At 42.1% G+C, this 15071-nt stretch overlaps 1 protein-coding gene across 3 annotated transcripts in view; it reads right to left on the reverse strand.

The window, feature by feature from the left end:
• The window catches only part of Hook3 (hook microtubule tethering protein 3), a 90099-nt gene extending 75177 nt beyond the window's left edge, over positions 1 to 14922 (reverse strand). For 2 of the 3 annotated variants that reach the window (XM_036209470.1, XM_036209469.1), the window contains exons 1-2: positions 14694 to 14922; positions 5914 to 5999 (exon numbers count right to left, since the gene is read on the reverse strand). In XM_036209470.1, coding sequence (XP_036065363.1) covers positions 5914 to 5999; positions 14694 to 14750 — 143 coding nt within the window. In that variant the 5' untranslated portion in view covers positions 14751 to 14922. Of the gene's footprint in view, positions 1 to 5913; positions 6000 to 14169; positions 14273 to 14693 lie in introns of those variants that run through there. The other variant, XM_036209471.1, reaches the window with a different exon arrangement.
• Positions 14923 to 15071: the final 149 nt, after the last annotated feature.

Raw genomic sequence — 15071 nt, forward strand, 5'->3', positions numbered from 1 at the left:
AGGTGCCATTGGGAGATGGAACTCCTGGAGCTTCATCTTTTATGCTTTCCTGCATAACACTGATCACACTCGAGATTAAGAATGACTCATGTTTGGCAGGTCTATGAATGATGTTCATTATGATAAATCTATGTTGATTGTTTGTGGAAAGGGATATGTAGGGGTTCTTTCTTAAGTAATCCAGGACAACAGGCATGAAATGGAATGATTAAAACTTTGGCCTTTCTTAGGGAGAGTTCTAACCGTAAGTCTTCAATGTGGAATTTTTACAAAAAATGTTCTTGTGGTGGTTTGAATGAGATGACCCCATAAGCTCATGTATTTGCATGCTTGGTCCCAGCTGGTGGATGGTTTGGGAAGGATTAGGAGGTGGGGCCTTGTTGGAGGAGTGTGTCAGTGAGGGTGGGCTTTGAGGTTTCAAAAGCCTACATCAGGCCCAGTCTCTCCCTCCAACTTGAAGACAAGATGTAAGCTCTCAGCTACTGCTCCAGAGCCATGTCTGCCTGCCTGCTGCCAATGCTCCCCACCAAGATGGTCATGGATTCACCTTCTGAAATTGTAGCAAGCTCCCAATTAATTTATATATATATATATATATATATATATATATATATATATAGAGAGAGAGAGAGAGAGAGAGAGAGAGAGAGAGAGAGAGAGGGGGGGGGAGATAGATAGATATAGATAGCTTTGGCCATGGTGTGTCTTCATAGCAAAAGAAAAATAATCAAGGGAGTCTTGCACAAATTATTATACAGCAAATTATTAGTATTCAGAAGTCACTGGGCTGCTGGGATGGCTCACAGGGTAAAGATAACTACTGTGAAAACCTGATGACCTGAACTTGACCCTAAGAACTCACTGCAGAAGGAAAGAACTGACTCCTAAAATTGGTCTCTGACTTCACATGGACACACACTGTGGTGTGTTTGCACCCACACAAACAGTAATAAAGAAAATAATTTTAATATATTTTTAAAAGGTAACCAATTTTTATCAATTTTGTTTGGAGGGTGACCTCCATAAGCAACATCTCCAAAACTGTATCTACATAAAGTTATTAGAATGATATCTGCATTTTGGTCACATGCAGATCATAAGTAACAACTCATCAGAGTATGCTAGTGCCAATTCAACATAGCAATTAAGACATCTATATAATTATTCTTTGCTATCCTGTCTAATTAAATACTCACTGGCCAATAAAACAAGCCTTCCAACAGATGTTTTAGCAAGACTTGAGGACTTCTTCAAGGTGCACAAGTCAGAAAACCTACTCTAGAAAATACAGACATATTTCATTTTGTTTAATTTAAATGAAGTCTATAAATTTTTTGAGGCCGACTTTACTGGAATCTGTATAAAATAACTCATGATTCTAATAGAAATAGAAAAATTATTCTGATGTTGAAATAATCCCTTAGGTAGGCTGGGCAGAGCTCAGCATTCTGGACTTTGTGGTTAAGTGCTGTGTGTCCAGATTTAGTGTGAAAACAGTTATTACAACAAAATGGAAGGAAAGTCTCCTTGTCCAGCTAGTTCTTAGGATGTCAAACAACAAAACAGCTTCCACCTTGGCAACCACAGGGTAGCATTAAAGATGTTCATAAGGAAGATGTGGGCGTGTGTGTGCCAAAGAAAACACTAACATAGAGACGCTGAAGACAGGTAAGACTTTCTGGTTTTGTCTTTAAACAAACCAATGTAAACACAAAGTTCAAAAGTTGCATTTTAGGTATGATCATTTAATACACTCAAATTCTTACACTGGAAGTAGTTTCTTCTTATGTTATATAATGGTTTAATTTTACTTAGGACAGCTATCTGATTTTTTTAACCCTTTAAAAATATGGGAGAGCCAGTGAGCTGGCTCAATGAGTAAATGAGTATTTGCTATAGAAGCCTGACAACCAGAGTTCAATCCCCAAACCCCAAGACAGGAGGAGAGGACAGGCTCCCCAAAATTGTCCTCTGACCTCCACATGTGCACTATGACATATATGCAGCACTCTGCATATGTTTACACACACACTGAATTATTAAAATATGAGACAGGTATACAGTTGTTAATTTATTAATGCCATATCATTCTCCCGAGGAAAACTGAATTTATTAGAATATCTAGCAGACTTAAGTTAAAATAACATTTTGTTGAACAAATTTTGAAAAGGACGAAGGCCTGCTGAGAGGGTTCCGCAGTTCAGAGCACTTACTGCCTTATCAGGGTTTGCACTCCAGCATCCCTATCGGGAGGATGTGGACTTCAACCTGACTCCAGCTCCAAAGGGCCTGACACGTTCCTAGCTTCCTTTGGTGTACACACACACACACACACACACACACACACACACACACACGCACACACACACAAAGAACAAATGCTGGCAAAGATATGGACAAAAGGGAACCTTTACACATTGCTGGTGGGTAAACTAGTAGAGTCACTGTTAAAATCAGCACACAGGTTTCTCAAAAAACTAAAACTAGATCTCCCGTATGACCCAGCTGTTCTACCCTAGGGATTTACCTAAAGAACTCACAGCAACACATCACAGAGATAATTCTACATCAGTGCTTATTACAGCACTATTCAAAACATGTAAGTTATAGAACCAACCTTGGGTAAAGAAAATGTGCTAGGCATAAATTGGTTATCCAGTATCAAATGGTTAGCCCTAAAAACATATATACAAGTTACAAGTATAAATATATATGTAATATATATACATATATGTAATATATATATATATGTATATATATATGTGTGTGTGTGTGTCTATATAATGACTGAGCAAGTTATATTTATGAATATAGATATGTGTATATATGTATATATGTGTGAATACAACAACATTAATAAAAAAAGAAGGCTATTTATTTGAAAAAGAACAAGGAGGCATATGTGGGGAGGGAGGAAATGGAAGGGAAAATGATTTAATTATATTATGACATCAAAAATAAAAATTATACCTGTAACATCTACAAAAAAAGTATGGTATATATACACAATGGAACTGTTTTTCAGCATAAGGAATAATGAAGTCAAACCATTTATAGCAAAAAGGATGCAACTAGAGAAAATGAATTAAGTCAACATCAGACAGACAAATATTTTCCTCTCTTTGGTTCCTAAACTTTACATTGATACATAAAATCATGTATGTAGTGAATGGAGTAAAACTGTCTAGGGAATTAATGGGAAGGAGAGTGAGATGAGAAAATTTTGGACAGGAAGAAATGAGGGGAGAAATATGTCCAATATGTATATAACACGGTACTATAGACAAGGAATATGCACAGCGAAAATTAAAAAGCAAAAGTAAATAAAAGGCAGAAGGAACTTAAGCTCAGATCTGTGCAATGCATTAACTGTTCCTAAGCATCTGCACTGCAGGCACATCAAACCACAGGTTTTGCCAGGTGTGGTGGCACAGTTTTAATTCCAGCACTCAGGAAGCAGAGGCCTACAGATCTGGGGTTCAAGGCCAGCCTGATCTGTACATTGAGTTCCAGGACTGCTGGGGCTATATACAGAAAGAAATCCTATTTCACACAAAGCAAAACAAACAAGTAAACAAACAAATCACAGGTTTCACAGCATAAACCATCACTTCTAATTCTTACGGTCTCATGAGAAATGCTGTACTTTTTAGGGAACTAGAGCAGCGCTGTCCAGGTTTCAGACGAACCTTTCTCAGTCAGTGTGAGGCTAGCTTAGCCTAAAGCCAGTTCCAGGACAGCCAGGACTGTTACACAGAGAAATGGTCTCAAACCCCTCCCCCTCAAAAAAAGAAAGAAAGGTGTGCCTATGGCCTGAAAAAAGATGCAAGCATGCTAAATTCTAGAAGAAAGTAAAAACTATAGTTTTCAAACATGGGTCCCCATTCTAAACACACAAAAAAGGTTTTCTAAAACATTTTAGCTACTTCTCACATGTACGAATCATTTAAGTAACTGGAAGATAATAATCTCAAGCATTCATTTAAAGATGATACTGGCCAGGCGGTGGTGGCGCACACCTTTAATCCCAGCACTCGGGAGGCAGAGGCAGGTGGATCTCTGTTAGTTCAAGGCCAGCCTGGGCTACCAAGTGAGTTCCAGGAAAGGCACAAAGCTACACAGAGAAACCCTGTCTCGAAAAGAAAGGAAGGAAGGAAGGAAGGAAGGAAGGAAGGAAGGAAGGAAGGAAGGAAGGAAGGAAGATGATACTGATTTTCAACAGAACTAGAGAAAAATCCCACAGTCATATATAAATCTTTTAAAATCAGCTGTTAAGTACTTAGGGCTTCAAAGTATAAACAATCTAAAAATCATGCCAAACCCAATTCACACATAATGCTTTAAATTAAAGAAAAAAAAAAAATCCCTGGGCCAGGCATATTGGGTACATCTTTATTCCCAGCAGTCAGGAAGCAGAGACAAGGCAGATCTCTGTGAATTCCAGGCAACCTGACCTACACAGCAAGTTCCAGGCCAGCCAGGGCTACATAGCGAGATACTGAATCATTATGTTTTCAAAGTATGTAGAAAAGAAGAATCAGATATGTTGCATACACCTCAAATAACATTTCATTCTTTTAGTCGAGAGTACTCACAACAACAGTTGAATTAGAGAAAGTTACTAATATCTGACTCTTTGAAACTGCAAAGAATGAGCTAGGCAGTGGTGGCGCAGTACTCAAGAGGCAGAGGCAGGCAGATCTCTGAGTTTGAGGTCAGCAAGGTCTATGGAGCGAGTGCCAGGAAAGCCAGGGCTACACAGAGAAACCCTTCTTGAAAAGCAAAAAGCAAAGCAAACAAAACAAAAGAAACTGCAAAGAATGGTAATTTCATATGGTTCAAAACTTATGTATTTTCTTAGTTGTTAGGATGCAAGAAAGAAAGCAAGCTTCCTGGCTCTTCCTAGATCTTATCAAATTAGACTGTGTGTTTCCAGGACGGAGGAGGTCACAAACGCACAATCAAATACACATAAGATATTACTCAGAGAACAGAGAATATATGACGATCGCTGTATCACACTGGTGGTCAGGGAAGATGTCAGTGCTAAGATTAGAGTAGTACTCTACAAGAGACAGCATTCTCAGTTTGTCCTATAATGACAAAATCTGGTTATCAACCTAAGTTGGAATAACAATCCAATCCCAACTAAACTTGTAACCAATCTATACCTAAGTACATGCCGTCAAAATTCTCGTTGCTGCTTCCTGTTTCATTACACACACATTTTGTTGTAGTTTAGATCTGAAATGATCTCCAAAGTCGCATGTGACGTTTTGGTCCCTGGCTTATGACTGCTGAGACGGTAGACCCTTCGTGGAGTAAGGACTATGGAATAGGAAGCTAGATGACTGGAGAGCTCACCCTTGAAGGAACTTCGTAGGGCCTCTACAACATCCTGTTTTGCTTCTTCTTTTAAAATGCACTTTCTTTCATCATCTGAATGTTTTGTTTGAATTTATGTATGTGTACCATATGCATGCCTGGTGCCCAGGAGGCCAGAAGAGGGCAGTGGATCCCCTGGACCTGGAGTCACCAATGGCTGTGAGCCACCACGTGGGAGCTGGGAACCAGAGCTGAGCCATGGGCAGGAACAAGTGTTCCTAGCCACGAAGGCATCTCTCCAGCTCCCGATGGCTTCTTGACTGCTGTGAGGGAAGCTGCTGCCTCTGCCAGTGCTCCCACCACGGTGCTGCCTTGTCAGAGGCCCACGAGCACTGGGACAACTGACCAAGGGCTGAAGTACCCCAAAATGAAGACCAAAAATAACCTTTCTTTCGTATGAACTGATTACCTTAGGTATTTTGTCAATGATAGAAAAGCAACTCTCACACTTCAACTTTTTTAATCCTTTTCAATCTAAGAAAGGTTTCTATGTAAGACCACACATAAAGACAAGTAACTTATTCTTACATCTTCTGAAGAACCTGGGACATCACAACCCCATTCGTTAAATCTTCCACGGTCTGGCATGGTGTATCCACATTAAAGGTCTGGATCTGAAGAAGAAAAAAAAGATCCAATGGTTAACTATATTAAGAGAAACTGGTAGATATTGGCTGACTTTTCATCATACTACTCACAGATGACGGTCTAAGAAGATAATGGTAACTCCAGCCCCTCTAACAGTGATGACCGACTCAAGAATAATAAGGGCAAAAGCAGTACAGACAAAGAAATGTCCATTTCTTATTAATGTGAACTTTTGTGTTGCATCAATTACTGTAGCAATCGTAACTACTTCCGGGAATACTTCCTTTAAATTTTTGTTTATTATTACTATGTATGTGCAGGTATGGGTGCAGGTGTGGGTGCCACAGTATACATGTGGCACTCAGAGGACAACTTGTGGGAGCTGGTTCTTTCCTTCCACCAGGTGTCCAGTAAGTCTTAAGGGCTATGTAATGGACAATGGAAGACAGAGAGGAAGGATACAAAGAATCAAGTCTTTGAGGTAAGCTTTAACCACAAAACTTCATAAATAGGGATCTCCTATTATGTAGAATAAAATTATTATTTAAGCCTAACCAGGTTGAGACTTCTGGTACTCAAAGGCAAAAATATATTTAAATGGATATAGAATTCATATTTATCATCATTAGGTTCGATACTCAATTCATTTCAATTTCCAATATATACTGAATTACAACTAACTTTGTTTTGGTTAAGAGAAATTTAAGAAATGAACCTGAAAAGGGCCTAAGGGAATGGATCTGTAATTCCAGGACTTGGAAAGTGGAAGCAGAAATTCAGGGGTTCAAGGCTACCTGAGACCAGAAAGGAAGTACAGCCAACAGTTATCAGCCAACTGATAACCAGCAGTGCAAGCCAGATTTAAAAGGAAATAAATCACTAAGGATAAACAGATGAAGGGCATATTGATACAGGTCTTGTATTTTGGTGGAAGTGTTGTGGGATGTATGGACAAAGATACCCATTGAGAAGATATGTTACAGGAACAGACAGGTAGAAATCATAGGAAGAAATGGAGCACAGAGGAGTATAAAGCATGTGAAAGAGCTAAGAGAAGTATCATTAGGCAAGGCTCGATAAGTCACATCTAGAATTTCTCTTAAGAGTAATGGTAGTTTGTAAGTAAAGGATTTCAAGCAAGAAAGTGATCTGAACTGTACAAACCAAACTGGATGCAATATGAAGGAAATACTGGAAGGAAAGAGGCAGACAAGCCTGCTGTGGCAGCCTGTAACACCGAGAAGGCTAAACCAGAACGCAACAATGGAAATACTGAGGTAACACTCAGGTGACCCCCTTTCTTTTTTATTTATTGGATTAGGAAAAAATTGCCAGGTTAAATGTATATTCATTTTTAAGTACTTTAAAAATACCTATTGCCAAATAAACCATGAAACAATAAACTGCTACTAAAAATGGGTGAATATCTGTTTCTCTGTACCATACTATCTATAAAAGTCGGGGTCTCATGTAGCCCAGGTTGTCCTCCAACTCATTATGTATCAGAGGTCATGGTGACCTTGAGCTCCTGATTCTCCTGCCTGAGAGAAGAACAATTAACAGTATAGTTATGACTTCCCAGTTTATATGGGGCAGGAGTCTTTCAGGTAATGATGACTATGGTAGCAGAAGCTAAGGGATTTATGTCACAGGTTCTTATAGAAAGTAGTTTTTAGTCAGACAAGAATTTGGGAGATAAGAAAATCATAACTTAAATACATACAGAGTCTTGATTTAAAAAAAAAAAAGTTAGCAAATAAGCCAGGCATGGTAGCATATACTTTTAGTTCCAGTTACTGAGGAGACTGAGGGAAGAGGATCAATTTTAGCTCAATGCCAGCCCCGAAATATAGTGAGACTCCATGGGGAGGAAACCAGAAAATGAATAAAAGGCACAAATGAAATAAGTGAAGATCATCTCAGTCTGATTTTAAACTTTATTCTATCTGCAACTGCCTCCACACTGGTAAGTTTAAACAACAACAACAACAACAACAACAACAAAAAACCAAAAAACAAAAAACCACCCATTTTCATTTTATAGGCACTAAACTAATGGCCCATGTAAAAGCTATCTCTTTTTGTGGGTTTATACATGGAAAAAAGAGATGAAACACTGACAATCACATATTACATCTTTTTTTTTTAAAAGCTGAGGATCGAACCCAGGGCCTTGCACTTGCTAGGCAAGCGCTCTACCACTGAGCTAAATCCCCAACCCCACATATTACATCTTAATCACTTGGTATACATCCCAAAATAAGGGGCTTACCAATTAAGCTCAGTGAACACTGCCTGGAATATAATGAATCAATTCTAATCCTTAGTTTTACTACTAATTTATCACATAACCTGGGATATTTTACCTCATCTCTTTTAATATCAGCTTTTTCCATATAAAAATTGGGGGTATTAATATTAATAGTTTCCAAACCTAGGTGTGCATGATAGTCATCTGAGAAGTTTTTATTTTGGAAACATTTCTTAGATCCACAAAATGAATCATAATCCCTGTACGGTGTGTTTAGGATGTTACAATCCCCTCCACTCCACCCTTGTGTGTGGTGCATGTTGCTGGAGGATGGAACCAAGCACATGCTAGGTAAACACTCCACTACTGAGCTATCATCCTACCTCTTAAAATTCTGAGCTTTCTTTCTTTCTTTTAATGTATAGGAGTGTTTTGCACACATGTAAGTCTATGCACTGCGTGCATGCAGTGCCTTCAGAGGCCATCCTCTCCCCTGGAACTGGAGTTACAGACAGCTGTGAGCTGCCATGTAGGTGCTAGAAACTGAACTGGGTCCTCTGGAAGAACAGCCAGTGCTCTTAACTGCTGAGCCATCTCTTTTGCCCTCTTTTAAGTTTCCAAAACAGAATCTTGCTAACAGCCTTGAATTCACTCTGTAGTTTCTACAAACTTTCAACCAGCCAGGCGGTGGTGGCGCATGCCTTTGATCCCAGCACTCTGAAGGCCAGGCGGATCTCTGTGAGTTTGAGGCCAGCCTGGGCTACCAAGTGAGTTCCAGGAAAGGCGCAAAGCTACACAGTTAGAAACCCTGTCTCAAAAAAACAAAACAAAAACCAAACTTTCATCCTACAATCCTCCTGCCTCAACCTCCTGCGTAGCTGAGATTATATATCTGTGCAAACAAGTTAATCTCTGTTAATCTATTTTAATAAATGCATCAAATAATCCTTAGGTACCTAGGCAGTAGTTTTAGCATCTGGAAACCTTTAAAGTAGTACGAAGGCTAAGGAATCAAGCTCTTATCCCTCCTACCTCAAGCTGGGAATGGAACTCAAGTCTTGTCCATGCAGGACAAGTGTTCTAGTATTGAGTTACATTCCTACTCAGGGTTACAAAATTGCTCCTGGTCAGTCAGAAGAAACAACTCAATAAATCAAATAGTTTTCTTTCCTTTTCTTTCTTTCTTTTTTTCTGAGACAGAGTTTCATGTATCTGAGGCTGGCCTAGAACTCACTATCAAAGACAAGGATGACCTTAAACTCCTCAATCCTCCTGCCTCCACCTCCTAATTGAGAGGATTAGAGGTGGACTACTGAGATTATGGGTGTGCACCACCACATCGGGTTACACACTGCTAACTCAGGCTTTGTGCAAGTACTCTACAAACCTGGCTATGAGCTCAGCTCAAAGGAGGGAATTTTAAAGAGTAATTTAACACAGTTATGTGCCCCCACCCCAGGACTCACAGCTAAATTTTGACTTTGATTTTTAAGATGGAGCTTCTAAACAACTGTTTTCTGGTTTAGCCCTTGAGGTGCATAGCTACTTAGAAGAGTTTAACAATGTTCACCTCTGCTTTCAGTACTGACAGAGCTCAACTAAGAAATAAACTATCGTCCTATGAGGTCTGAGTTGTGACATTTCAGGACAGTCACACAGTAAAACAGAAAGGTAATTGCACTTCACTGTGTCAAAGCACAAATTCCACCTGAAGGGGCACAACCTATCTTGTAATTTCAAGAAGTTCTGGGAACGCATTCCAACCCCTCCCTCTCCCCCGCAAAAGCATCAGAAAAGCATGAGATCACTTGGAATCAGCAACTTTAGGGCAGTGGTTCTCCAGCAGGAGGGATGTTCTGCTCCCTAGGAGTCTGGAATAGCAAGGTAAGTACTATTAGTTTGTAAACAGCAATGCTTCTACTAAATACCTTACAATGCACACAACAGTGCCCCTAACAATTACTCAGTCCAAAAATACCAAACAGCAGTGAGCTGAAAACCTGCTCTAGAGCAATGGCTCTCGAATGTCGTCTTGAGTACTAACTGCCCATCACCTGGGAAAATGACAAACTGCAACTCTCAGCTCCGATCTCAGACCTAGAAACTCTAGCCCCAGGGCCGAGTAAACTGGTTCCATAAAGGTTCCGGGTGATGTTGACCAATGACAATGGATGAGAACCACAGCAGGAGCCGGCAACCACCATGCTACTCAGACATTTTCCCTCAAGGGCTTTAAACCTTTGTACATCAGAAATTTCTTTCTTCTCTCATCAGAGGATCAAATTTGTTGGTAGGATGGAGTTAGGCAAAGGAGGAAAAACAGAATGGGGGAGATTCTAACTGTGAGTTGCATTTCACAGGTTCCCAAATAACTAAAGTGGTATGAAGACAAGGACACACAACGATTGGGGAGTTTCACAGAAGTGAACCACAACTATGACTCGTTTCCCATTAGTCTCATGTCATTATCTGACAGCATTCTAGGTTCTTTTTAAATATGTTTTTAGACTAAGTATAAGTATTGCCTGAATGTATGTGCACCACATGCATGCCTGGTGTCTGTGGAGATCAGAGGAGGTCATCGGATCTCCTGAAGCGGGGGTGGTGGACGGTTGTGAACCACCATGTGGGTTCTAGGAACCAAATCAAGGTCCTCTGTGAGGGCAACAAATGCTCTTAACTGTGGAGCTATCTCTCCAGCCCTCTAGTCTTTCTTGTGTTCCAGTTTCCTGGGTAAATGGATGGAATTATATAACTCAGTTGAACAGTACAAGCACAAGGTTTAATCCTCAGCACCATACACAAACAATTAGTCAACTAAGGCCCAAGAGAGTGCAATCTTTTCATCATGACTCATGCAGAGTTCAAGAAGCTGGGCTTGGGCAGTGCCAGACTTGGTTACCCCTCTTTAAGCTGGTAGTCATAGGGGATCCTCTGGATCCATAAAACAATACACTATTGTCACTGCTCTTAGTTACCCACCAGAACTTGGAAAGTAAGACCCTATTGCTAGAGACACTACATTCTTGAGCCACAGGACATGGAGAAATCAAACTGGTCTTGGTCTTGACCTTGAAGCTTAATCCCTACGGGTTAGCTTTCACAGTGCTGCATGGTGCTATGTAGGCTGCTGGGAGAGAAAAATAATCCACATCTTACCCAGCTGTGAACCCTGAAAGTTACAATGACAAATGGGTTGATAAAGATATGCCCATTGGTGCAATTGTGGCACCAGGGTTATGGGAGTAAGCGATTGCTTTCTGGTTGGATATAAGGTCCACTTCATAAACCAGAATTCATGCTTTATGTTGTTCACTGGGCCAAGAACATGTGGCTGGGTAGGTCACAGACTCCAGGAGAGAACTTACTATTATTCTGCCAAATGGACAAGGTATCAAACTGCCCTCTAAACACTTATCTTTATACCCACTGAATAGTGCAGCTCCCAACCGTCATCAGAGAAGCTTACTTCTGTAGCAGTGGGCAATTAATATGGAGACTCAGAACTGATCAGGGTACAGAGAATAAGAAATGGGACATATCCATCACAGCCTCTCCTCTTAAGACTCAAGAGATCACTGCAGGGGGTTGGGGATTTAGCTCAGTGGTAGAGCGCTTGAGCGCAAGGCCCTGGGTTCCATCCTCAGCTCAAAAAAAAAGATCACTGCAGAAGAGGGGGCAGGAAGACTCTAAGACCAGAAATTGTAGAGAACTGTTGCAAAAACGTGTTTTCTGGATATGAAGGGGATGGTGCACATAAGAATCTACAATGGATGTGCTGTGGCTTGTGTATGCCCAAGACCTACACACGCTCAAGTTAGCCAAAATTCTAGAATGAATGAAGACCAGGTCATGTTGCTGAGAAGCTACTGGCAACTGACAGCTGCTGGAGGAGGAAGAGTCGGTCTGTTTTCTTTAGAGTGCAGTCCCTAAGTTATCCATGCTCCAGCGAACAATCCTGCACCCACATATATACCGGCACCACTAAATGGATTCAATAGGCTAAAAAGAGAAAAGAGCACATGAACTTGAGAGGGACAAGTAGTGGTGCAACAGAGTTGGAGGGGAGGAGTAAATCTGATCAAAAACACATTAATACATATAAGAAATTCTCAAAAGAAAAGCCCAAATAATAAGAAAGAACTGACTAAGTAAGCCAATGCCTTCCACGAAAGGGCTGTGATACGTGTGTGTGTGTGTGTGTGTGTGTGTGTGTGTGTGTGTCTGTGCACACCCCCCCCACACACAAATAAATACTAAAAATTTTAAAAATAAAATGATCATTGTTTAAAAAAAACCAACAGGCTATTGAAATGGCTCGGTGGGTGAGGGTGCTTACCACAGCAGGCTGGTGACTTGCAACCTGAGTTTGTTGCTTGGAAAACCATGGAAGGGCACCAACTCCAAAACGCTGACTCTTGACCTCCACATGCATGTGGTGGCAACTATGCCTACATGTGCACATCACAGCCACACACATGCCAATATCTTTTTATAAGAGACTGACAGATATCATAGCACAGGGGTACACTTTAAGCACACTCTGCTCAATTTGCTTGCTATATTCTGATTGAGTCTAAAACATTTTCCATCTTTTTCGTGCTGGCCAGTGGTGGTGCACACCTTTAATCTCAGGCCTCAAGTGGCAGAGGCAGGCAGATCTTTGTGAGTTCAAGGCCAGCCTCATCTACAAAGCAAGTTCTAGGACAGTCAGGGCTACAAAGAGAAACCTTGTCTCAAACAAACACACAAAACAAAAACAAAAAGCAAACATTTCCCATCTTTTCAAAAGTCTTCCTGGTTTAAATAATAGTTTGAAAGTTGACTGAGGCTTAGCTACATTATATAACCTATCACCATCCTATTTGATGCACAGCAGCAAAGCTTATCTTCTTGCTTGAAGTTAGAACTTACAGAGTATGTTAACTATGCACCATTCCAAACAACCTGAAATTACAGGAAATGATCTAATACAAAACCATAGAGCTCTGCATTGTAGAAAGTTTATGTTTCAAAGGACGATACCTGGATTATAAAATACTTCAAGCTGGGTGTAGTGATGCAAGTTTATCATCCTAGGACCCAGGAAGCTGAGGCAGGAAGATTGCTACAAATTCAAGGTCACAGTTTGAGGCCCAAATGGGCTACACAGCAAGACCCTACCTCAAATGCACACACATCTTTGGATTCTACCTTTATTACATATATTACAACCAACCTCAGTTAACAGTTCTCAAACTTCTCAGCAGTGCCCCTGAACAAAACAGTGATGGCTAGCTTCCAGAGACCGGATCCTCTAACCCCAAGACGCTGTTCAACAGAATTTCTTTTGATATTTGCATTTTGCCTTTAAAGTGGATAAAAGGGGAGGTGGAGAGCTTAGTGGTAGAGCCTTCAACTTAGCACGCAGGAGGTCCAATCACCACCATCTCCCCCAATAAGCAGACAGAATTAACACTGGTCATAGTAACCTCTGTAAATATATCTGTGTTTTTCTAAAACGGATGGTTAACAAGTTTTAGCCGTAAGTAAAACGAATGTTCTTAGTGGGATACTTGGTTTATCCCATGGCTCTGCATATGCCTGTACCCACTTCCAACCAGCCTGCTAAAACCAGAAACAAACACGGGTTAACTGCCTAGCGATTGAAAAGGACTGCTTAAGCCATGACTATTGACATTAAAATCCAACGTATTTACTTTAAAATTCGATAGCCCTAACCCTTATCAATTCCAAATTAGAATCCCACTTTGCTTTAAAAAAATAAAAAAGTGTTTCAGTTCCATTACTAATTCCCTAAATCCTCCCAGCTTAAAAAAAAATTTTTTTTAATCCTTGATTCCTTTTATAAGTACCATCACATCGTTTACTTCCTAACAGTCAGAATGCATCTCGCATTTCAAATGTTCTGCCTCTGGGTGATTCTTCATGTTTTGTCTACCCACCCTCCAATGTACGATCCAATGGGCAGGGCTTCATCCCTCAAGGGGCTAAGCTCCATCCTGGCTGAACGCTACAACAAAGGCGAGCAGCGTCGTAACCAGGGGTCCCGAGTGCCTGCCTCTACCGGGTGCCCGGGCAGAACCGACGCTTCGGATCCCTGGGAGCTGGGGAGCCAAGCGCCCGCGCCTCATCACTGCACACAGTCCTAATTACAGTGTCGCCTGCACCCCATCATTAGCCCCCACCGGGCAGGTTTCCTCTCGGACAGCAGCCAACATCTCAGGCCGGGCAAGTTCCTCCTGGACCCTGGGCCCAGAGCCTGCCTGAGCCCGGCCGCTCCCTGCTGACCCTGACCCGGCCCGCGGGTGTAGACGCGGCCTGCACCGGCTCCTCAGCTCCGCCCGTCGCAAGCCCCGGATGTGACGGCAGGTCGCCCGGGGTGCTCATCCCGAGGGGCGAGCACCGGTTGTCCGGGAAAGGTTGCGGAGTTTTCCCACCGGCCCGCTGCGCTGCCCCAACCACGTACCCAAGTGAGCAGGCTCTCGCACAGCTCCACCCGCTCCACGGACTCCACGTTAAACATCTTCCTCGAGGTGGCCGCAGCGCCTCCCCCAACCAACCAGAAGCCGCGGCCGTATCAGCTCGGGGTTGAGTCCGAAGGGTCGGGCAGCCGACCGGCGTCTGGCGGACCTTCTCTTCCGTCCGGCCGCTCCCGAGGCGCGGACGCTGGCAGTCGCTCCGCACTGTCACCAGCCCCTCCCTCTCTCCCTCCCTCCCTCCCTGGCTCGGGGCCGCGCGCTCCGTGCGCGCACCCGGCGCCGCCCGCCCACGCCCTCCTGCGCGGGCGCAGCCCTGCGCGAGCCGAAGCCCAAGCGCCACTGCGCACGCTCGCGCTCGCCCCGCC

The sequence above is a fragment of the Onychomys torridus genome, chromosome 17, assembly GCF_903995425.1.
Source record: "Onychomys torridus chromosome 17, mOncTor1.1, whole genome shotgun sequence".
Taxonomy (NCBI): Eukaryota; Metazoa; Chordata; class Mammalia; order Rodentia; family Cricetidae; genus Onychomys; species Onychomys torridus.